The 25,703-nt window shown below is 42.4% G+C and overlaps 1 protein-coding gene across 2 annotated transcripts; it reads right to left on the bottom strand.

The window, feature by feature from the left end:
• Positions 1–3,626: 3,626 nt before the first annotated feature.
• LOC106568073 (cytochrome P450 3A30) lies at positions 3,627–24,068 on the bottom strand. 2 transcript variants are annotated; one of them, XM_045692985.1, is made up of 14 exons: positions 23,774–24,010; positions 21,799–21,929; positions 20,853–20,946; positions 20,666–20,718; positions 20,074–20,173; positions 19,880–19,993; positions 19,207–19,295; positions 18,965–19,113; positions 18,612–18,739; positions 17,886–17,964; positions 8,991–9,151; positions 8,616–8,842; positions 4,327–4,489; positions 3,627–4,075 (listed from the first exon to the last, which is right to left on the bottom strand). In XM_045692985.1, the coding sequence occupies exons 2-14, from the start codon at positions 21,834–21,836 to the stop codon at positions 3,986–3,988; spliced, it is 1,485 nt and encodes a 494-aa protein (XP_045548941.1). In that variant the 5' UTR covers positions 21,837–21,929; positions 23,774–24,010; the 3' UTR covers positions 3,627–3,985. The 2 variants fall into 2 exon arrangements, with proteins under 2 accessions (XP_045548941.1, XP_013993552.1); XM_014138077.2 differs by lacking the exon at positions 21,799–21,929 and having other exon boundaries at positions 23,774–24,068.
• Between the last annotated feature and the right edge of the window lie 1,635 nt (positions 24,069–25,703).

Here is a 25,703-nt window from a genome sequence, read left to right as displayed (position 1 = left end):
GTGTGTGTCTCAGACTGCTGAGTCACTGTGGGAGTTTGAAACCTGAATGGCAAAAACCAGACTCAAGTTGATAAACAGAAAAATCCCATGGGTTCATTTTCAGTGAGACACACCTGACGTCCCTCAAGCAAACCTTTGTACCTACTGCAATGTAGCTAACCCTCTATGCACGCTAACAACAGCGTGGCTAAGCCTACACTGTGTGTACATACAATCAACACTGTAGTCCACCCTCTGCACAGACAGACTATCAACACTGTAGTCCACCCTCTGTACAGACAGACTATCAGCACTGTTGCCTACACTATGTACAGCCTAGATAAATAGGTTATGCACACAATCCTGGTCTGTTATTATCACTATAATTATGAGATAACAGGCTGAGCAGTAACCAGTAGGTGTGTCTGTGTTAGGTAGTTTACAGCTAGATTAAAAAGCATGAGCTGGCGCACACCCTGAAAAAAAAAGTTTGTGTGGAGGTGCTGACGAACGGCGAATAATCTATAAACTATCAAATTAAAGAAAGTCGCACACTCCATGTATAAACTCCCAGCAATTTAATGGGTATTCACTAACGTTTCGGCATCACTTTGCCTTCCTCAGGGTGATGTCATGAATACTTGAACCAGGTTATGTAGACAAACAGTGCAATTAGTCCAACCAATGACAATAATCATAATGATGAAGTTAATTCAAATTAATTAGTGAAACTGTTAAAAAATAGTATATGGCATATTAAATATATTACGCTATTGTTATCATATAGAAACATAATGGAATATTATTTATCATATTAGCATCAGCATACATTATGTTTCATTCAATTTCAAATAATAATTTCGTATTTCATTTTATATTTGTAACATATTATCTTTTGGTTCAACCTTAATGTATAATGAGCATCATCAACAGGGGGAACATATATGTTGTACGCTAATAAGCTGGAGAAAGAATATCAATTTATAAGACTTGTTCATAAAGGAAAAATGTGTTCATAAGAAGGGCCTGAGATCAAAGTCAATATTCAGACCACTAGGGGTCAATGTTTTTAGATGGGATATCCAGTAAGCCTCCCTTTGTTGTAGTAGGATCTCGATGTTACCTCATCTCCTTGGTAGAGCAACATGCTCAATGCCTGTGTATTTGAGGGAGGAGATGGGATGGTTAGCTTCAACAAAGTGAGCTGCTACTGGATAGTCAATGTTCTTACACCTGATTGAGCTGCGGTGTTCAGCTATGCGTTGTTTTAATTGTCTTTTCGTTTGTCCTACGTAGATTTTTCTACATGAACAGGTGATGAAATAGATTACTCCCTTGGTCTTGCATGAGATGATACCCCTAACAGGGATCTTTCGACCTGTATGAGGGTGTCGGAAGAAAGATGTTTTATAGTGCTATTGCACTGTGCGCATGAGCCACATTTGTAGTTCCCATTTAGGATAGGTGTCAAGAGTGTCTGAGTGGGCTCAGGGGATATGTCAGATCTCACCAAACTATCTCCAATATTGCGACCACGCTTATAGACCACCAGTGGGGATACCTTGAAGTGGTGTGCGATTTTTTTGTCTGATTGCAGAATATGCCAGTGATTTTTCAGAATTGCTTTCATTTGGGGCGGCAGGTAGCCTAGTGGTTAGAGTGTTGAACTAGTAACCGAAAGGTTGCATGATCAAATCCCTGAGCTGACAAGGTAAAAATCTGTTGTTCTGCCCCTGAACAAGGCAGTTAATATCACGTCCTGACCATGGTAAGCTGTTTTTTCTATGGTAGAGTAGGTCAGGGTGTGACAGGGGGGTTTTCTAGTTTAGTTTTTCTATGTTGTTATGTTCTAGTTTTGTATTTCTATGTTGGGTTGTTCTAGTTTTTGTATTTCTATGTTGGGCTTTGTTTGAGATGATCTCCAATTAGAGGCAGCTGGTCATTGTTGTCTCTAATTGGAAGTCATATTTAAGTTGGTGTTTGTCCCACCTGGGTTTGTGGGAGATTCATTTTGAGTAGTGTATGTTTCACCGCTGCGTCACGGTTTGTTTATTCAGTTTATTTATGTATTGCATAGTTTCACAGAGTAAATAAAATGTGGAACGACACACACGCTGCACTTTGGTCCGCTTCTCCTTTCGACAACTGTGACAGTTAACCCACTGTTCCTAGGCTGTCATTGAAAATAAGAATTTGTTCTTAATTGACTTGCCTAGTTAAATAAAAAAGAATTTCTCCGAACCCTTGGGGTACTTAGTGCAAAAGACGGTCGCGTTGTTTTTCTTCTTTGGTTGAGTTTTAGTAATTCCTCTCTTGGTTTTATTTTCATCATTGCAGCATCAAGAGTTTTGTACTTGTAGCCTCTCATTTTAAATGTATCTGTCAGCATTGCTGCCGAAATCGGACTTGTGGCCACAGATTAGTTTAAACCTGCATAACTGGCTGTATGGTAGTCCATTCTGGAGGGGAAGGGGATGCATACTATCCGCACATAGCAAGGTATTGGGATCTGTGGGCTTTGTGTATGAATCTGTGTGTAATGCATCATTCTCTTTGATAATCCATAAATCCATCCTATCTAAAAACATTGACCCCTAGTGGTCTGAATATTGATTTTGATCTCAGGCCCTTCTTATGAACACATTTTCCTTTACGAAAAAGTCTTATAAATGTATATTCTTTCTACAGTTTATTAGCTTATAACCTGGTTCAAGTATTCATGACATTACCCTGAGGAAGGCACAATGATGCCGAAACATTGGTAAGGAGTTTATACATGGAGTGTGCAACTTTCTTTATATTGATAGGTTACAGCTAGAGAAATTCATGTTGGTAGATTGTTTTTTTTTCTCTCCAGATATAAAAAGGTTACAGGGCTACACACAACTGAGGAGCAGGTGAACTTACAGGTGACTGGGGAACAGGTGGAACGTACAGGTGACTGGGGAACAGGTGAACGTACAGGTGACTGGGGAACAGGTGAACGTACAGGTGACTGGGGAACAGGTGAACGTACAGGTGACTGGGGAACAGGTGAACGTACAGGTGACTGGGGAACAGGTGAACGTACAGGTGACTGGGGAACAGGTGAACTTACAGGTGACTGGGGAACAGGTGAACTTACAGGTGACTGGGGAACAGGTGAACGTACAGGTGACTGGGGAACAGGTGAACGTACAGGTGACTGGGGAACAGGTGAACGTACAGGTGACTGGGGAACAGGTGAACATACTGGTGACTGGGGAACAGAACAGATTCAACTCAAACAGCTCGTCTATCAGGTAGAAAACATTTACTTCAGTCCAGCAGTATTACTGTTAGAATTACACTACAGAATAAGTCATTACATAACACATTCCAAAACACCATACAGCACAAACAGAGGAGGTGACAGACTCAGGCATTATATTGCAAAGCATAATATACAGGAGGGGTTGGTGGACATGGTAGGTGAGTTTTATAAGAGGGGTATATGAGGGATACTATCTTACATCAGTAATAGCATTAGATAATTAATGGTCATATATTATATATTGGTTGTACATTGTGTTGAAGCAGTTTCTTGCAGGTAAGTTAGTTAGTGATCTGTGGTTGTTCAATGCCTGAACAGTAATTATTTTACAAAACAAATGAAGGCACACACATGGTTACTACGATTGTCCATATTTTATTCACTTAATACTCATTGCATGACCCTTGAGATGAGTCGTCTTAATTTCAAGGGATTCCTGAAAATATGATACAAAAAGCCTACATACCGTCAATATTTTAGTAATATAGCTAGTTGGGTAGTTTCTTCACTATAAAATCAAACATTTTCCTCATTCCAGAGGATTAACCTGGATTATCAATGAGTCTAAACTGATCCCTTCCAACAGGCAGGCTGCCTTGCCCTTTAGACAATGTTTTACTCATTGCCATGCCAACCATGTCTGACTGAAGCAGAAACCGACTTGGCTAGACTAACAGGGTAGTGTCCTGTATACCTGCGCCTCTCCTCTCAGTCCTAGCTGGGGGCCAAAACACGGGGGACCAGCTTCAGCTTGATGGGCTTCGTTGGGGCGACGAAGCCGTTGTCAAAAAGCTCCAGAGGAACCTGAGGACACATCCAGGACGTCAATATGAATACCGATATGAATACAGCACCACACAGTCTCTCAACGTAATCAGTTACGGTTTAATTCTGTTTTGAGAACCTAAACTCACCCAAACAGCTACTACAGTCAACAACACAAAGATATGCCATCACAAACCAACATTCACCACCAACATATTCAAAAACTTGCACGCATACACACAAAGACTCATGCACACCAATAATCCCATTGAGACAATCAGTAATCTCACCTCTGTCTCCTTGCAGGTGACAAAACTGAAATTCTGGAGGATCTCTACTATCACCAGCTTAATGGTCTGGAGGGCGAATCTCATGCCGATACAGTTTCTGGGCCCCATCCCAAACGGAAGGAAGGTGTAGGGATCAATGTTCTCTCTGTTCTCCTTACTGAACCTGAGGACAGAGGAGTGTTCAGATCAAAGTAGCATTCAGCTCTGTGTCCAACGCTAAAGAAATGTTCAGCAATGCTACAGAATATTTAACAAGAGTAGTGGTCAGTAACTCTACAGACTATAACTAGCAGTGGTCAATAACTCTACAGACTCTATAACTAGCAGTGGTCAGTAACTCTACAGACTCTATAACTAGTAGTGGTCAGTAACTCTACAGACTAAATAACTAGTAGTGGTCAGTAACTCTACAGAATCTATAACTAGTAGTGGTCAGTAACTCTATAGACTCTATAACTAGTGGTGGTCAGTAAATCTACAGACTATACCTAGTAGTGGTCAGTAACTCTACAGGCTCTATAACTAGTAGTGGTCAGTAACTCTACAGAGTCTATAACTAGTAGTGGTCAGTAACTCTACAGGCTCTATAACTAGAGTAGTGGTCAGTAACTATACAGAATCTATAACAAGTAGTGGTCAGTAACTCTACAGAATCTATAACTAGTAGTGGTCAGTAACTCTACAGAATCTATAACTAGTAGTGATCAGTAAATCTACAGACTATAACTAGTAGTGGTCAGTAACTCTACAGACTCTATAACTAGTAGTGGTCAGTAACTCTACAGACTCTATAGCTAGTAGTGGTCAGTTACTCTAAAGACTATAACTAGTAGTGGTAAATAACTCTACAGACTCTATAACTAGTAGTGGTCAGTAACTCTACAGACTATAACTAGTAGTGGTCAGTAACTCTACAGGCTCTGTAACTAGACTAGTGGTCAGTAACTATACAGAATCTATAACAAGTAGTGGTCAGTGACTCTACAGAATCTATAACTAGTAGTGGTCAGTAACTCTACAGAATCTATAACTAGTAGTGATCAGTAAATCTACAGACTATAACTAGTAGTGGTCAGTAACTCTACAGACTCTATAACTAGTAGTGGTCAGTAACTCTACAGACTCTATAGCTAGTAGTGGTCAGTTACTCTAAAGACTATAACTAGTAGTGGTAAATAACTCTTCAGACATTAACTAGTAGTGGTCAGTAACTCTTCAGACATTAACTAGAAGTGGTCAGTAACTCGACAGGCTCTATAACTACTAGTGGTCAGTAACGCTACAGACACTATAACCAGAAGTGGTCAGAAACTCTACAGACTCTATAACTAGTAGTGGTCAGTAACTTTACAAACGCTATAACTAGTGTTGGTCAGAAACTCTACAGACTCTATGACTAGTAGTGGTCAGTAACTCTACAGGCTCTATAACTAGAGAAGTGGTCAGTAACTCTACAGACTCTATAACTAGTAGTGGTCAGTAACTCTACGTACTATAACTAGTAGTGGTCAGTAACTCTACAGACTCTATAACTAGTAGTGGTCAGTAACTCTACAGACTCTATAACTAGAGTAGTGGTCAGTAACTCTACAGACTCTATAACTAGTAGTGGTCAGTAACTCTACAGAGTCTATAACTAGTAGTGGTCAGTAACTCTACATACTATAACTAGAGTTGTGGTCAGTAACTCTACAGACTCTAAAACAAGTAGTGGTCAGTAACTCTACATACTATAACTAGTAGTGGTCAGTAACTGTACAGACTCTATAACTAGTAGTGGTCAGTAACTCTACAGACTCTATAACTAGTAGTGGTCAGTAACTCTACAGACTCTATAACTAGAGTAGTGGTCAGTAACTCTACAGACTCTATAACTAGAGTAGTGGTCAGTAACTCCCAAGGCTCTCTAACTAGTTGTGTTCAGTAGCTGTACAGACTCTATAACTAGAGTAGTGGTCAGTAACTCTACAGACTCTATAACTAGTAGTGGTCAGTAACTCTACAGACTCTATAACTAGAGTAGTGGTCAGTAACTCTACAGACTCTATAACTAGTAGTGGTCAGTAACTATACAGACTCTATAACTAGAGTAGTGGTCAGTAACTCTACAGGCTCTATAACTAGAGTAGTGGTCAGTAACTCTACAGACTCTATAACTAGTAGTGGTCAGTAACTCTACAGACTCTATAACTAGAGTAGTGGTCAGTAACTCTACAGACTCTATAACTGGTAGTGGTCAATAACTCTACATACTATAACTAGTAGTGGTCAGTAACTCTACAGACTCTATAACTAGTACTGGTCAGTAACTCTACAGAGTCTATAACTAGTACTGGTGAGTAACTCTACATACTATAACTAGAGTAGTGGTCAGTAACTCTACAGACTCTATAACTAGTACTGGTCAGTAACTCTACAGGCTCTATAACTAGTAGTGGTCAGTAACTCTACAGAATATTTAACTAGAGTAGGGGTCAGTAACTCTACAGACTCTATAACTAGCAGTGGTCAGTAACTCTCCAGGCTCTATAACTAGTAGTGGTCAGTAACTCTCCAGGCTCTATAACTAGTAGTGGTCAATAACTCTCCAGGCTCTATAACTAGTAGTGGTCTGTAACTCTACAGAATATTTAACTAGAGTTGTGGTCAGTAACTCTACAGACTCTATAGCTAGTAGTGGTCAGTAACTCTACAGACTATAACTAGAGTAGTGGTAAGTAACTCTTCAGACTATAACTAGTAGTGATCAGTAACTCTCAAGGCTCTCTAACTAGTAGTGGTCAGTAACTATACAGACTCTATAACTAGAGTAGTGGTCAGTAACTCTACAGACTCTATAACTAGAGTAGTGGTCAGTAACTCCCAAGGCTCTCTAACTAGTTGTGTTCAGTAGCGGTCAGTAACTCTACAGACTCTATAACTAGTAGTGGTCAGTAACTATACAGACTCTATAACTAGAGTAGTGGTCAGTAACTCTACAGGCTCTATAACTAGAGTAGTGGTCAGTAACTCTACAGACTCTATAACTAGAGTAGTGGTCAGTAACTCTACAGACTCTATAACTGGTAGTGGTCAATAACTCTACATACTATAACTAGAGTAGTGGTCAGTAACTCTACAGACTCTATAACTAGTACTGGTCAGTAACTCTACAGGCTCTATAACTAGTAGTGGTCAGTAACTCTACAGAATATTTAACTAGAGTAGGGGTCAGTAACTCTACAGACTCTATAACTAGCAGTGGTCAGTAACTCTCCAGGCTCTATAACTAGTAGTGGTCAGTAACTCACCAGGCTCTATAACTAGTAGTGGTCAATGACTCTCCAGGCTCTATAACTAGTAGTGGTCAGTAACTCTACAGGCTCTATAACTAGAGTAGTGGTCAGTAACTCTCCAGGCTCTCTAACTAGTTGTGTTCAGTAGCTGTACAGACTCTATAACTAGAGTAGTGGTCAGTAACTCTACATACTCTATGACTAGAGTTGTGGTCAGTAACTCTACATACTCCATAACTAGAGTTGTGGTCAGTAACTCTACAGACTCTATAACTAGTAGTGTTCAGTAACTGTGGTGTAGTACTCAGTAGAGTTGACTATTTGTTTCTTACTATGGTAGAGTAAAGTAGGATAGAGTAGAGCCAAGAGTTTGGGTCATTCCACATTAAATTGGAACAACAACAGACCATGACTTTTTGGTTCTTTATGAAATTGAATATATTACTTTTTCAAGTATAATACACAAACAAATCTTTTGGAGGAAGGATGTTTGGTACATGGTTTAAAAAATATATATATATTTTAGCCCTTTTTTCTCCCCAATTTCATGGTATCCAATTGGTAGTAGTTACAGCCTTGTCTCATCGCTGCATCTCCCGTGCGTCTTCCGAAACACAGCCCAACCAAGCCGCACTGCTTCTTGACACAATGCACATCCAACCCAGAAGCCAGCTGCACCAATGTGTTGGAGGAAACACCATACACCTGGCGACCTGGTCAACGTGCACTGCGCACAGCCTGCCACAGGAGTCGCAAGTGCACGATGAGATAAGGATATCCCTGCCGGCCAAACCCTCCCTAACCCGGACGATGCTTGTGCGCCGCCCCATCGGCCTCCCAGTCGCGGCCGGCTGCGACAGAGCCTGGGCTCAAACCCAGAATCTCTGGTGGCACAGCTAGCACTGCGTTGCAGTGCCTTAGACCACTGCACCATCATGGTCTGTTTTTTGTTCCAGCTTTGTGCGAAACAACCCAGTAGTAAAGCAGAGACGAGTGTTACTGTATGTACCGTACCTCTCTGGTCGGAAGACTTCAGGTTTGGGCCAGTGTGTCGGGTGGTGGTGAAGGACCATGATTGGGATCATGACAACAGTTCCCTTGGGGATGGTCACACCATTCACCTCCACGGTTGCCTTGGCAACCCTCTCTAGCCGGCTAATGATGGGATACACCCGCAAGGTCTCGTTGATGACCATGTCCAAATACTCCATCTGCATCAGCCCTTCATAGGTGGGCGGAGCCTGCAGGGAGACAGGTACAAATTCACTACCCTTCATGGGAAACACTTGAGTGACCTTAGGCCATCGAGATCCTATTTAATTACTAGAGGGGCTATGTCATAAACCCTCAAAGTTCCAGAATGGGGTGAAAATGGAAGCTTGAGGTCACCTTGTCGGGGAAGATCTTGTCGATCTCATCCTGCAGGGCAGCCTGGACGTCAGGGTTTGTTGCCAGGTTATAGGATAGGTAACCCAGTGTGCTGCTGCTGGTCTCATAGCCCCCAAAGATGTATGTCAACGCCTGGGACAGGATCTCATGGTCTGTCAGCCCTGGAACACAACCACAACACAATCGCTCAGCCCTGCTAAAAACCAACAGCCTAGACCAGCATACATTTCAAGCTGGTCTATGCTGTTCCATGCTGGCTTCTGCTGGTCTATGCTGGTCAAGCAGGTCTGACCAGCATGGTCTAACGGGTTCTGCTGGCTGACCAACATTGTCTAGCTGGTTATGCTGGCAGACCAGCATGATCTAACTGGTCAAGCTGGTCTGACCAGCATGGTCTAGTTGGTTATGCTGGCATCCCATCCTTCGTTGTGTTTTCGTTGGGGACCAGCCTTTGTTGTGGTTTTGCTGGTGATCAGCATTTGCTGTGTTTTTTGCTGGTGACCAATATTTGCTGTGTGTTGGACACTAGTGACCAGCATAAGCTAAAGCAAAACCAGCATCAAGTCACATTATGCTGGCTTGCAAAGTGATGTTTAAATCCTATTGTAATTTCAACCCGAAGTGGATTCCCACGATCTCTATTCAGAATCCATCTAAACTGGAACTACCATTTCAGTAATGGGTGCAATAAATCCAACTAACAGATTGGATTAGTTTAGAAAAATGTATGTTATTTATCTTTGTGTAGCATAAGATTAATTAATTAATTAATTATTCAATCAACACTGGCATACCACACACCCCAGCAGCCCCTGCAAGGTGGGGGGCTTACAGGGTCTTTTATCTCAGCCTCGTGTAGAATAGCAGGAAATTAGCTATAAAAATGCTAAATTCTCTAAGCTTCATTGCAAAATGTGTAGAACAGCATGGGATTGGCTATAAAACGGACCATTTTTCTCTCCGCCCTGTGGTAATATGTGTAGAATTGAAGGAAGTAAGCTTTAAAACTGCAACATTTTCTCTCAGATATTGAAAGAAACAATAAAAAACAAATTTAACTGCAATAGAGCATGCTGGGAAATATGATAATTGTGGGAGTGGTTTTGCAGTCCAGCAAAATTCGTATTACTTAGGAGTCAACCTCATTTGGGATTTGAACGTCTCAGTCACTGGCGTAGGCACATCATCCCCCCCAGATACCATATGAGTATGTAAGGGGGGGGCAGGAGGCACGTGTCCGAGTGGAAAGGTGGAAGAAAGAGGAACATATTATGAGTAAATATGGAGTGGGGGATTTCACAAGCCTTCTGGAAGATCTGATGAAGGAGAAGATGTCGGACAAGAAAAAAAGGAGAAAAATGGAATATGTTTTGAGTGAATATGGAATGGAGGATTACACAGAACCTTTGGAAGAGCTAGAGAAGGAAATTGAACGTGATGAAAGTGAGGATTAATTAAATGCGGTGGCATGTGCAGTGATGACCACCAAGGAGTTTAGTGTAGAGGGAAGCGGTGTGGTGAGGAAGGTTGGCGTCATGTGCAAAAAGAGGGATACGTGCTCCAGTAGTTGAGTGATGGAACCTGACGAGAGTGGGGATGAAGTACCTGCGGTGAGGACCGCGAAGTTCGAGCCACGTCCTGATGCAGTTGACAACCATGGCTATGAATGCTAAGAAACCCACCTTTCTCAAATCAAATCAAACTTTATTTGTCACATGTGCCGAATACAACAAGTGTAGACCTTACCGTGAAATGCTTACTTACAAGCCCTTAACCAACAGTGCAGTTCAAGAAGAGTTAAGAAATTCTCAAGAAATGGTAGACCTCTACAAGTCTGGTTCATCCTTGGAAGCAATTTCCAAACGCCTGAAGGTACCACGTTCATCTGTACAAACAATAGTACGCAAGTATAAACACCATGGGATCACGTAGCCCTCATACCGCTCAGGAAGGAGACGCGTTCTGTCCCCTAGAGATGAACGTACTTTGGTGCGAAAAGTGCAAATCAATCCCAGAACAACAGCAAAGGACCTTGTGAAGATGCTGGAGGAAACAGGTACAAAAGTATCTATATCCACAGTAGAACAAGTCCTATTTCGACATAACCTGAAAGGCTGCTCAGCAAGGAAGAAGCCACTGCTCCAAAACAGCCATAAAAAAGCCAGACTACGGTTTGCAACTGCACATGGTGACAAAGAGCATACTTTTTGGAGAAATGTCCTCTGGTCTGATGAATCAAAAATAGAACTGTTTGGCCATAATGACCATTGTTATGTTTGGAGGAAAAAGGGGGAGGCTTGCAAGCTCAAGAACATCATCCCAACCGTAAAGCACGGGGGTGGCAGCATCATGTTGTGGGGGTGCTTTGCTGCAGGAGGGACTGGTGCACTTCACAAAATAGATGGCATCATCAGGGAGGAAAATTATGTGGATATATTGAAGCAACATCTCAAGACATCAGTCAGGAAGTAAAAGCTTGGTCGCAAATGGGTCTTCCAAATGGACAATGACCCCAAGCATTCTTCCAAAGTTGTGGCATATGGATTAAGGACAAGAAAGTGAAGGTATTGGAGTGGCCATCACAAAGCCCTGACCTCAATCATACAGAACATGTGTTGGCAGAACTGAAAAAGCTTGTGCGAGCAAGGAGGGCTACAAACCTGACTCAGTTATACCAGCTCTGTCAGGAGGAATGGGCCAAAATTCACCCAACTTATTGCGGGAAGCTTGTGGAAGGCTACCTGAAACATTTGACCCAAGTTAAACAATTTAAAGGCAATGCTACCAAATACTAATTGAGTGTATGTAAACTTCTGACCCACTGGGAATGTGATGAAAGAAATAAAAGCTGAAGTAAATCATTCTCTCCACTATTATTCTGACATTTCACATTCTTAAAATAAAGTGGTGATCCTAACTGACCTAAGACAGGGAATTTTTTGTGAAATTGTGAAAAACGGAGTTTAAATGTATTTGGTTAAGGTTTATGTAAACCTCCGACTTCAACTGTACATGTAGATATGTTTAAAGTGACTGCATATATGATATGTATATGATGTATATGCGGGTGGCGGGTGGCGGGACGCAATGCAGATAGCCTGGTTAGCCAATGTGCGAGGGCACTGGTTGGTCGGGCCAATTGAGATTGTATGTACATGAATGTATAGTTAAAGTGACTATGCATATATGATAAACAGAGAGTAGCAGCAGTGTAAAAGAGGGGTTGGGGGGGGGGCACAATGCAAATAGTCCAGGTAGCCATTTGGTTTATGTAAACCTCCGACTTCAACTGTACATGTAGATATGTTTATCTACATTTACAGGAGTCTTATGGCTTGGGGGTAAAAACTGTTGAGAAACCTTTTTGTCCTAGACATGGCACTCCGGTACCGCTTATCATGCGGTAGTAGAGAGAACAGTCTATGACTAGGGGTGGCTGGGGTCTTTGACAATTTTTAGGGCCTTCCTCTGACACCACATGGTGTAGAGGTCCTGGATGGCAGGCAGCTTAGCCCCAGTGATATACTGGGCCGTACGCACTACCCTCGGTAGTGCCTTGAGGTCAGAGGCCGAGCAATTGCCGTACCAGGCAGTGATGCAGCCGGTCAGGATGCTCTCGATGTTGCAGCTGTAGAATCTTTTCAGGATCTGAGGACCGATGCCAAATCTTTTTTGTTTCCTGAGGGGGAATAGGCTTTGTTGTGCCCTCTTCACGACTGTCTTGGTGTGTTTGGACCATTCTAGTTTGTTGGTGATGTGGACACCAAGGAACTTGAAGCTCTCAACCTGCTCCACTACAGCCCTGTCGATGAGAATGGGGGCATGCTCGGTCCTCCTTTTACTGTAGTCCACAATCAACTCCTTAGTCTTGGTTATGTTGAGGGATAGGTTGTTGTTCTGGCACCACCCGGCCAGGTCTCTGACCTCCCTATAGGCTGTCTCGTCGTTGTCGGTGATCAGACCTACCACTGTTGTGTCTTCTGCAAACGTAATGATGGTGCTGGAGTCGTCCCTGGCCATGCAGCCATGAGTGAACAGGGAGTACAGGAGGGGACTGAGCACGCACCCCTGAGGGGCTCGAGTGTTGAGGATCAGTGTGGCAGATGTGTTGCTATCTACCCTCACCACCTTGGAGCGGCTCGTCAGGAAGTCCAGGATCTAGTTGCAGAGAGAGGTGTTTAGTCCCAGGATCATTAGCTTAGTGATGAGCTTTGAGGGTACTATGGTGTTGAATGCTAAGCTGTAGTCAATGAACAGCATTCTCACGTAGGTGTTCCTTTTGTCCAGGTGGGAAAGGGCAGTGTGGAGTGCAATAGAGTTTGCATCATCTGTGGATCTGTTTGGGCGGCATGCAAATTGTAGTGGGTCTAGGGTTTCTGGGATAATGGTGTTAATGTGAGCCATTACCAGCCTTTCAAAGCACTTCATGGCTACAGACGTGAGTGCTATGGGTCTGTAGTCATTTAGGCAGGTTGCCTTTGCTTCCTTGGGCATAGGGACTATGGTGGTCTGCTTGAAACATGTTGGTATTACAGACTCAATCAGGGACATGTTGAAAATGTCAGTGAAGACACCTGCCAGTTGGTCAGCACATGCCCGGAGCACACGTCCTGGTAATCCGTCTGGCCCCGCAGCCTTGTGAATGTTGATCTGTTTAAAGGTCTTACTCACGTCAACTACGGAGAGCGTGATCACACAATCGTCCGGAACAGCTGATGCTCTCATGCATGTCTCAGGGTTGCTTGCCTCGATGTGAGCATAGAAGTGATTTAGTTCGTCTGGTAGGCTTGTGTCACTGGGAAGCTCGCGGTTGTGCTTCCCTTTGTAGTCTGTAAAAGTTTGCAAGCCCTGCCACATAAGACGAGTGTTGGAGCCGGTGTAGTACGATTGAATCTTAGCCCTGTATTGATGCTTTACCTATTTGATGGTTCGTCGGAGGGCATAATAGGATTCCTTGTAAGCTTTCGGGTTAGAGTCCAACACCTTGAAAGCGGCAGTCTACCCTTTAGCTCAGTGCGAATGTTGCCTGTAATCCATGGCTTCTGATTGGGGTATGTACGTACAGTCACTGTGGGGACGACGTCATCGATGCAGTTATGATGTGGTGTACTCCTCAATAACATCGGAAGAATCGCGGAACATGTTCCAGTCTGTGCTAGCAAAACAGTCCTGTAGTTTAGCATCTGCTTCATCTGACCACTTTTTTATAGACCGAGTCACTGGTGCTTCCTGCTTTAATTTTTGCTTGTAAGCAGGAATCAGGAGGATAGAATTGTGGTCGGATTTAGAGGGCGAGGGAGGGCGAGGGAAAGCTTTGTACGTGTCTCTGTGCGTGGATTACAGATGATCTAGATTTTTTCCCCCTCTGGTTGCACATTTAACATGTTGATAGAAACTAGGTAGAACTGATTTAAGTTTCCCTGCATTAGGTAGAACTGATTTAAGTTTCCCTGCATTAATGTCTCCGGCCACTAGGAGCGCCACCTCTGGGTGAGCGGTTTCCTGTTTGCTTATTTCCTTATCAGCTGACTGAGTGCGGTCTTAGTGCCAGCGTCTGTCTGTGGTGGTAAATAAACTGCCACGAAAAGTATAGCTGAAAACTCTCTAGGCAAATAGTGTGGTCTGCATTTTATCACAAGATATTCTACTTCAGGCGAGCAAACTCTAGAGACTTCCTTAGATTTCGTGCACAAGTTGTTGTTTACAAATATGCACAGACCGCCCCCCCTCGTCTTACCGGAGTGTGTGGTTCTATCTTGCCGGTGCAGCGTATATCCCGCTAGCTGAATATCCATGTCATCATTCAGCCACGATTCCGTGAAACATGAGATATTACCATTTTTGATGTCCCGTTGGTAGGATATTTGTGATCGTACCTTGTCTAATTTATTGTCCAATGATTGCACGTTGGCGAGTAATATTGACGGTAACGGCAGCTTTCCCACTCGCCTTCTGTGAATCCTTACGAGGCACCCCGTCTCTGTGTCCTCTGTACCTGCATCTCTTCCTCTTGCAAATAACTGGGATGTTGGCCTTGTCGGCTGTTCGGAGAATGTCCTGTGCGTCCTGCTTGTTGAAGAAAGAATCTTAGTCTAATCCGAGGTGAGTGATCGCTGTCCTGATATCCAGAAGCTCTTTTTTGCCATAAGATATGGTGGCAGAAACATTATGTACAAAATAAGTTACAAATAACGTGAAAAAAAACACATAATAGCACAAATGGTTGGGCGCCCGTAAAACTGCTGCCATTTCTTCCGCCGCCATTTTTATCATGGACCTCAGATCCAGATTGATAACGGTTGTGAAATGAGCCACATTAAAGTTACCAGAACATTCATATTGCAATGTACAGCATTATCTATGGATCTTGGATCCATGAATTGGGATAAGGCTGTACATTGCAATATGAATGTTCTGGTAACTTTAATGTGGCTCATTTCACATCGGTTTCAAAGTCCCGCAATATGTGCTACAGCGCTAATATTTGTGTAATCTCTTCAGAACTGTAATCTGTGGATGTCACAAAGTAGGCGGACACTCCATTTCATGGACCCCAGATCCATAGGCTGTACAGTGCATATAAGGTCCCCCCAATGCAATTCTAAAGTTGAATACATCCACAGTGCGATAAACTGTTGTTGTTTTTTTGTCAAATGAACTAATTATTGTCTTTTGTTGAATTTATAAAACAACATTCCGACCTTGTTTAGCATTATCTTGTCCAAATATTTTGGACTAGATAGTGAAGGTGAAACACAAATTCCACTTATGGATAATCCTTATTGTGGCTAGCATCACACAGGACTATATGCTTAGCTTTTCATGCATTTTACTGTTAGCTGTAGCACGGCTAGTGGGGGTCATTGTTGTCAATTGTGTAGCATTGGGCAAAATGTATGTTTACACTAATATAGTGGGTAATCTGTTGAGAAGTGTTGGACGAACACAATTGGATGGTTTTACATGCTAGATAGCATACCTTGTGATAGAAAAATTACATTTTTGCCTGATTTGTTTGATATTAATAGTTAACGATTATATACTTAACAAATAGGACATTTCTGACTGGTCTCATTATTGCAATAATTAATCGATATTGAATAAAGATGATTGTTTGAAGAAATTATAGTCTCTCTCACTTGATTAGAATATTCCACCGCAACCTTTTGCACTATTTCTAAGAGAATAGCCTTTATTTTGTACTGTTAGACTGAACATATGATATGAAAGTATGTGAATGTATTTTTTTAGGTAGATATTTTTGTATTGATAATGACAACTGCATTTAGATTTTTCTTCAAAACAATTGTAATGAACCAGATAATTGACCCTTGTCACTTTCTGAATTTAAAAAAACATTATATTGAGATCTTTTTCTGAAACCAGCCAACTTTTCGTCTCATCATTTCTCCTGTTCTACAGGAAACAATTGTTTTCCTGGTCTCAATCCTGGGACCTGTAACAAACACGTCATAAGCCATTTTTTACAGGAAATTAGCTGCAAAGTTCTCTCTCAGCCTCATAGCAAAATGTGTAAAATAGCATGAGATTAGCTGTAAAAATGCACTTTTGTCTGCCCCATAACATGTTGTTATGATAATGTTATCGGTGTTAGGGCTGGCGAACGCTACCACACATTCATGGACGTTACCCGGCACATAGTGTAGATGTGCTGGATTTATGTTTTTTTTAGAGCTTTTTAATAATTATTTGTTTATATTTTATTGATGATTTTGAACCCTTGCTCAGATGAAACCTCTCTCATGGATGAAACAATTGATCAGTTACTCTCCTCCATTCTCACCTACAGGTACTCCTGGCTGGCTGAGTAAAGGTATCCACATAAACAGTTCGGAAGAGTTTGTGCATGTATTATGACTACATTTTGTGACGTTTTTGTTAGTTTTAGACTTTTTTCGGCTGTTTGGGCACACAACATGCTTTCTGGAGGCCAGCCGAAGTTTGGAGTTGATTGGTCAACAGTAGGGATTCTTCAATAAAGTCTTTGTTGTCATTCAATGAGAGACGACACGTTTTCATGCACATTTTTTCATTAAGAAATACTGCACCAAACATCTTAGATGTAAAATTTGAAATTGAGACTGGTGTTTTGAGATGAAGCTGCCAGTTGAGGACTTGTGAGGTGTGTTTCTCAAACTAGACACTCTAATGTACTTGTCCTCTTGCTCAGTTGTGCACCGGGGCCTCCTACTCCTCTTTCTTTTCTGGTTAGAGACAGTTAGCGCTGTTCTGTGAAGGGAGTAGTACACAGCGTTGTACGAGATCTTCAGTTGCTTGGCAATTTCTCGCATGGAATAGCCTTCATTTCTCAGAACAAGAATAGACTGACGAGTTTCAGAAGAAAGTTATTTGTTTCTGGCCATTTAGAGCCTGTAATCGAACCCACAAATACTGATGCTCCAGATACTCAACAAGTCTAAAGAAGGACAGCTTTATTGCTTCTTTAATCAGAATAAAATTTTTCAGGTTTTCGAATGATCAATTAGCCTTTCAAAATGATAAACTTGGATAAGCTAACACAACGTGACATTGGAACACAGGAGTGATGGTTGCTGATAATGGGCCTCTGTACACCTATGTAGATATTCCATTAAAAATCTGCCATTTCCAGCTACAATAGTCATTTACAACATTAACAATGTCTACACTGTATTTCTGATCAATTTGAGGTTATTTTAATGGACATTTTTTGGGCTTTTCTTTCAAAAACATGGACATTTCTAAGTGACCCCAAACTTTTGAATGGTAGTGTACATACAGAATAATACGGAATGCTCTGAGATGAGGTTGTACAGAGAGAACCACAACACAATAGCGCAGAACGAACCACAAAACGACCGTTGTCAACCCTGTCCATGATTTTGAGTTACTTACCTTTGTGTGCGGCCTCCTTGGAGCTGTGGTCCTGTGGGATCTGAGAGTCCACCATCAGCTGCATTAAGTCCACTCTGGTCTGCAGGGCCAAACCAAACACCACACCTATCAGTAATCATGATGCCACTTCAGTGGGGTTGAGGATAAGGTTTGGGGTTTAGGCCTAGTACTGCCTGGGGTATGGTTGGGGTGGAAATTAAATCAAATCAAATTGTATTTGTCACACAGACTTTGCCATGAAATTGTTGCTTATGACCCCGTCCCAATGATAGAGTTAAATACAATTTAAAATAAAAATAGCAACACAAGTAATAAAATACACAAGAATGAAGATATATACAGGGAGTACCCATACCAGATCAAGTGCAGGGGTACGAGATATTAAGGTAGGTACTGTTTGTACATAAAGGCAGGCAAGCTGACCTTTTTTACAGGGAGCTTGTGTGTGCGCCTAAGTTGAATATCTAGGAGCACACAAAGAAATTTAGGAGCACAATGAAAAATATTTCTGATATTAAAGCTAGAATCCTTCATTTTTGCCATGGGTGGTGGTGCTCCTATATACAAATTCCAGGTCGCACAGCAAAATATTTAGGAGCATATGTGAGTAAAATGGTTGCACTGTAGAGCCCTGGCAGTTTGAAGTGACTAGGCAATCGGATAGGTTAGGTTTAGGGTAGGTGGTTAGGTTAGGGTAGGTGGTTATGGTTAAGGGTTGTAGCTCACATTGTGCACATTCTTGCTCCTCTCTGCTTTGATCTTCCTCAGGAAGGAATAGAAGAATTTCATAGCACCGGCAGGTAGGAAAGAGACCTTACACTTTTCCAGGAGCGGACGCATAAACGGGAACAACACTGGAGTGAGAGAAGGAGAGAAATAACAGAAGAGCAGAAGACAGGAGAGAAGATAATTGAAATGAAGAAACAAGAAGAGATGAGGAAATAATAAAAGAAAAGAGTGGCAATTTACACTGTACATGGAAATGAAAAATACATTGCTTAACAAGGCATGTCATTCCTCTTTGACTACATCAGAGAGATATAGGGACTACATTATGTTCACACACATGCACAGCTTACCTACTAAGATTAGGAGAGGACTTAACAGGTTGAATTTGAGTAGTTTCTTTATGTTGACGACTAAGGGATCATTGGGTTGGTTGATAGAATCAATGTCAACACTGAATGCGCTACTTGCCACCACGTCCATACTGTAGGCCCCAAAGATTCTGGGAAACACACACACACAATAAAATGGATGAGTAAGATGTAATGTTACTGCCTCATTCGCACATTTAATCAACTACATTACCCATACTCACTCTTTAACTTCCAGGACCTCGTCAGAGTCTACCTTCTTCTGCAGAAACTTCACCAGGTTTCTGGAGTGTTGAGTCATTATCTTGAACATCTGTCAAAAAATAATATACATATTGTCTTGCTAAACTAGACATATTCTCCCATTTGTTCTGCGTCCTGGCTTCTGAAGCTCATCTTTTCTCAGGGCTGGATATAGGGAGCCCAGGACAACAGCTTTCTCAAAGATGTTGGATGTATACGCCACTAGACGTACTCTGTACATGCTGGATGTATACTCCACTAGACGTACTCTGTAGAGGCTGGATGTATACTCCACAAGACATACTCTGTAGAGGCTGGATGTATACTCCACTAGACGTACTCTGTAGAGGCTGGATGTATACTCCACTAGACGTACTCTGTAGATGCTGGATGTATACTCCACTAGACGTACTCTGTAGAGGCTGGATGTATACTCCACTAGACGTACTCTGTAGAGGCTGGATGTATACTCCACTAGACGTACTCTGTACAGGCTGGATGTATACTCTGCTAGACATACTCTGTAGAGGCTGGATGTATACTCCACTAGACGTACTCTGTACATGCTGGATGTATACTCCACTAGACGTACTCTGTAGAGGCTCCACAACCCCTGAGTGCTGTGTGTGTACATTCATGCATGTGTGTCTTTACATCTTTGAGTCGTCCACTGGTGAAGGAGGGAGACAGAGTGCTGCGGATTCTCTTCCACTCATTGTCTTCTACGGTTGTTACAGCGTCGTGGAGCTCCCCGTTCAACCCAAAGTCCTGACCACACACACGTTAGAGGGGTTAGGATCAGGATTGAAGGTTAGAGAGGTTAGGGTTGTTTGGGTATTTCTGCTTACCCGTCTGTTGGTAAACACAGAGTAACATTCCTTCACCAGGATGGTTTTGATCATGGCTGTGTCCATCACACCCATTACGGGCAGTCTGCCATCAAATAACCTAAAAGAATGACAAAATACTAAAATAACTACGAAATACTATTAAGAACTACTAAATACTATTAAGAACTACTAAATACTAAGAATGATTAAAAGAGCCAGAATTACAAATAATTCACCAGAACATTGAAAACATAGTTCCCCTATATTTGTACAAATGCACCTACCCAAACACACCTATCCCCCACACACACTCTACCCCCCCCCACACACACACTCACCTACCCACCCGCACACACACAGCTACCCACCCCCATACACCTACCCCCCCACACACACACCTACCCCCACACACACACACACCTACCCCCCACACACCCACCCCCCCGCACACACACACACCTACCTACCCCCATACACCTACCCCCCCACACACCTCTACCCCCACACAAACACCAAACCCCCCCGCACATACCAACCCCCACACAAACACCTACCCCCACACACAAACACCTACCCCCACACACACACCTACCCCCACACACACACCTACCCCCACACATCGCCGTACTTCTGGTAACAGTCATTGTCAAATATGAAGAGACCCTGTGAAAGAAGGGAGAGGAGATCAGCTTGAGTCCTCATGGTCCTCATGTCAACACTATATGGACACCCAGTGAGTTTGAGCAACACACTACACACCAGTAGAAGTAGTATTATTAATGTAGTAGTAATCTCACCCTTTTGTACTCTAAAAACGTCCCTATGAAGGGGAGAGGTTTAGGTCCCTGGATGCCGAGTTTCTTGAAGAATCCATAAGGTGCATACCCATACCTTATTATAGGGTTAGAGAGAAAAATTCAGTGAGGGGAGCGACCCAATTGTTTCCTACCTGAATTCCCAGTCGCCCATTTGAAGACCAGGAACTATCTTTTTAGTGTGTCGCCATCCTGCTTCAGGGAGGAGTTTTTGGAAACATCGTATGCAGTTTGAGCCACTCAAGGGAAGTGAATTTGCAGGCTAGCTCAGTACTGCCCCTCATTGAGTATCTAAAGTTGATGGCCGACGGGGGTACTGCAGGCTGCCAGTAGCCACTAAATTATTCTGATGTGTGTGATTTAAGCAAAAAGGCCCCGAGGGGTGTTGTATATGGATAATGTACCACGGCTAAGAGCTGTTCTTTACGCACGACGCAACGCAGAGTGCTAGGACACGGCCCTTAGGCGTGGTATATTGGCGTATATTGGCCATACATCACAAACCCCAGAGATGCCTTATTGCTATTATAAAGTGGTTACCAATGTAATTAGAGTAGTAAAAATAAATGCTTTGTCATACCCATGGTATACGGTCTGATATACCATGGCTTTCAGCCAATCAGCATTCTGGGCTTGAACCACACAGTTTATAATGAAAAATTATTAGTTAAAGGACATACATCTGAAATAGAAGCAAGTATTGGTACCATGATTGCGTTCAGATGTCAGGAATCCCGCTTCCTGAGTCTGTTTTTGCCTGAGCTGACTGTTTTTTGTTTGGAGCGTTGTCTAAGGTTCCTGAACGCACCCTGTCTGGTTGCTAGGCAACGAAGTTAGGCGGGAGATCTAGTAATTACCCGCACCTGCATCTCAGCGTATCAGCCTCATGTTTCCTGAGCTTGTTTTGTACTTGTTGCTGGTTACTCACTCCCGTTTACTCCGTCTACAGTCATTCTCCCGGAACATTCAACTCCCTTGCCTGGCCGTCGGTGGATACAGTGACGTCATTGGATCAACCCATTTTCTCTCATCGACTCACCTCCGCTGCCGCTCCGTCTCCTGGATTACTCAATATACACATCAAGACCAATAAATACTCACTTTCATTTTACTCACCTTGTCCTGGTCTGCTTCTGGGTTCTGTCTTAGAGAATCGTGACATCAGAATTGTTTTTACATCCATGAATATTGACCATTAAGATTGCCATACTCCCATTGACTACAATGGGAGATCCTACTTTCTGAAAACATTGCCTGCAGTACCCCGGTCGGCCTCAATGAGAGAGAGAAGTCGTTCTCATTTAGTCCATGTAATAATAGATTATACAGTAATATTTCAAACCACAGTAGTTAAAGTACAGATAATACACTCAAGGTTCAGTATAAAACACAACATTCATCACTTGAGATCCAAGATGGCATAGCAGTCAGACGTCCTTTGTCCTCGTCTTGTCCCGTGTATATATATATTTACATATTTTCTTCGCATATCTTTTTAGATATATATTTTTTTTCTTCTAAAAACTCAACTTCAAAACACTCTCCTGCAACCCGCCTCACCAATTTAAAAAAAGTATTATTTACCTCAAATCTGAAATCCAAAACAGAAGCAAGCCAGAAGTTAGCCAGTTCACTAGCTAACGTTAGAATTCAGCTAACCACGGTTGGCGGTCATCAGCTATCCCTTAGCTCGAAAAGCTATCGCCAGTTTTGTACAGTGCGACTCAGACCAGAGCATACCGGACCTATTTTCTCTCCAATTCCCCGGATTTCTACCGCAGGCTCTGAACATTTACACCTGGATCTTGCAGCTAGCTAGCTGCTACCCGAGTGACTATTGGCTAACGTCGGTCCCGGAGCTAACATCAATTATTCCGGAGCTAGCCAGCTGAAGAATTCCATCAACCACTCCTGGGCTACAATCACCTATACGGACCTGTTTTACTGCTGATGCGGAGCCCCATCGGGCCTTCACAACTGTACTAACGACGTTATCTGCAAGAGGGAGTTATCCAACTGGCCCCTCCGTTGTGACGTAACCTGAACGTCTGAGGCCAGCTAATCATTAGCTGTCTTATCGGCTGCTATCTGAATAGGTTTATCGGCCAATTTTCTTGGCCCATTATAACTATAACTATTTTGCCAATTGGATTGGTCCCCTCTACCACACGGAACCCCACTAATCTACCGACGGAAACGCACGAGGTGGCTAATAACAGACCATCTTCTTCCAACTTGCTACCCATGGCCTGTCTAGCTGTCTGAATCGCCGTGACCGCAACCGACCTCACTACTCACTGGACCCCTTTGATCACTTGGCTAAGCATGCCTCTCCTTAATGTCAATATGCCTTGTCCATTGCTGTTCTGGTTAGTGTTTATTGGCTTATTTCACTGTAGAGCCTCTAGCCCTGCTCATTATACCACCAATAAATCCACTATAATTGAGAATTTAAATAAGCATTTTTCTACGGCTGGCCATGCTTTCCACCTGGCTACCCCTACCCCGGTCAACAGCACTGCACCCCCCATAGCAACTCGCCCAAGCCTTCCCCATTTCTCCTTCTCCCAAATCCAGTCAGCTGATGTTCTGAAAGAGCTGCAAAATCTGGTACTACAAGCAACAATACAACAACAAACTGTATCTTGTTTTCAAAACAAGAGACTTGCTGGCCCCAGCCAATTTGACCACAAGAAACGGTCTGTCTTTTGTTGAACAATAAGAAGGCTTCACCATTAGAATAAAATTGTGTGTGGGCCAAATAACATTTTGGGGAAAGAATATTGTGAAACACTATCATTCCATTATTACTGTAGATATATTAAGGACATTTTGTCCTTTTCTCAACAGCAGGTAAGTACAGCAAGCATGATTATTAACCTTATCTAATAAAAGGTACTTACCACATGAAGAGAGCAAATAGTATCGCTATCAAAGTCCATGTCTCTGTGGAGACCGAAAGAAAGTACCACATCGTGTCTCCGCTCTGTTGCGCTTTTGGCTCTGACTGTAGGCTCTGACCGACCTGTAATTCTCTCTTCTTCTTCTGTAATATTATGGCGGTCCACAAAGGAACGGTGTAATTATTTTACTTCCGCCTTTTAAAGTGCTATTCTGTAGTGTGAGGGTTAACAGGGCGATTCCTTAGAGAGAGAGAGACAGAGAGAGCGAGTGAGAAAGAGAGAGAGAATAGAGATAGATAGAGGACTCATATTTATATATGTACCATTATAGCTTCTATGACACCGTGGGCAGCACCATTGAGGCTACAACCTATAGAAATCCCCACCAGATGAACACTTTGACTACATTAAAATGGCAAAAGCATGGTGGAAGCCCTCAATGGTGCTACCCATGCTAAAACGCCTTTTGGCCATTATAGGCATCTATCATTCTCTATGGGGGAGGGCGAGGGGCGGGCAGAAGTAAAACAAATGACACAGGAATGTAAATGATTGGCCCAAGTCATAGATAGTTCTCTCTGCTACTGCACGGCAAGCAGAACAGGAGCGCCAAGTCTAGGACCAAAAGGCTCCTTAAAACCTGTTGGGGCTAGGGGGCAGTATTTGCACGGCTGGATAAAAAACGTACCCGATTTAAACTGGTTACTACTCTTGCCCAGAAACGAGAATATGCATATAATTTGTAGATTTGGATAGAAAACACTCTAAAGTTTCTAAAACTGTTTGAATGGTGTCTGTGAGTATAACAGAAGTCATATGGCAGGCTAAAACCTGAGTAGATTCCATACAGGAAGTGCCCTGTTTGACAATTTGTTGTCCTTCAGTTGCATCTCTATCGAAAATACAGCATCTCTGCTGTAACGTGACATTTTCTAAGGCTTCCATTGGCTCTCAGAAGGCGCCAGAAAGTGTAATGGGGTGTCTGCAGTCTCTGGGCGAAGTACAGCAGCTCTGTTTGTGAGTGGTCAGCCTGGGAACAGTGAGAATGAGAAGCGCATTCATGAGAATTCTCCATTTTTTTCTTTCAGCCTTTGAATGAATACAACGTCGCCCGGTTGGAATATTATCACTATTTTACAAGAAAAATAGCATAAAAATTGATTTTAAACAGCGTTTGACATGCTTCGAAGTACGGTAATGGAATATTTTTACATTTTTTGTCACAAAATGCAACCCTTCGGATTGTGACCTGAACGCACGAACAAAACGGAGGTATTTGAATATAACTATGGATTATTTGGAACCAAAACAGCATTTGTTGTTGAAGTAGAAATCCTGGGAGTGTAATCTGACAAAGAACAGCAAAGGTAATCCAATTTTTCTTATTGTAAATCTGAGTTTGGTGAGGGCCAAACTTTGTGGGTGTCAAAATAGCTAGCCGTGATGGCCGGGCTATGTACTCAGAATGTTGCAAAATGTGCTTTCGCCGAAAAGCTATTTTAAAATCTGACACCGCGATTGCATAAAGGAGTTCTGTATCTATAATTCTTAAAATAATTGTTATGTATTTTGTGAACGTTAATCATGAGTAATTTAGTAAATTCTCCGGAAGTTTGCGGTGGGTATGCTAGTTCTGAACATCACATGCTAATGTAAAAAGCTGTTTTTTGATATAAATATGAACTTGATTGAACAAAACATGCATGTATTGTATAACATAATGTCCTAGGAGTGTCATCTGATGAAGATCATCAAAGGTTAGTGCTGCATTTAGCTGTGGTTTTGGTTTTTGTGACATATATGCTTGCTTTGAAAATGGCTGTGTGATTATTTTTGGCAGGGTACTCTCCTGACATAATCTAATGTTTTGCTTTCACTGTAAAGCCTTTTTGAAATCGGACAATGTGGTTAGATTAACGAGAGTCTTGTC

Source organism: Salmo salar, chromosome ssa13 (genome assembly GCF_905237065.1).
Source record: "Salmo salar chromosome ssa13, Ssal_v3.1, whole genome shotgun sequence".
NCBI classification, from domain to species: Eukaryota; Metazoa; Chordata; class Actinopteri; order Salmoniformes; family Salmonidae; genus Salmo; species Salmo salar.
This window is presented reverse-complemented; position numbering and strand designations above follow the sequence as displayed.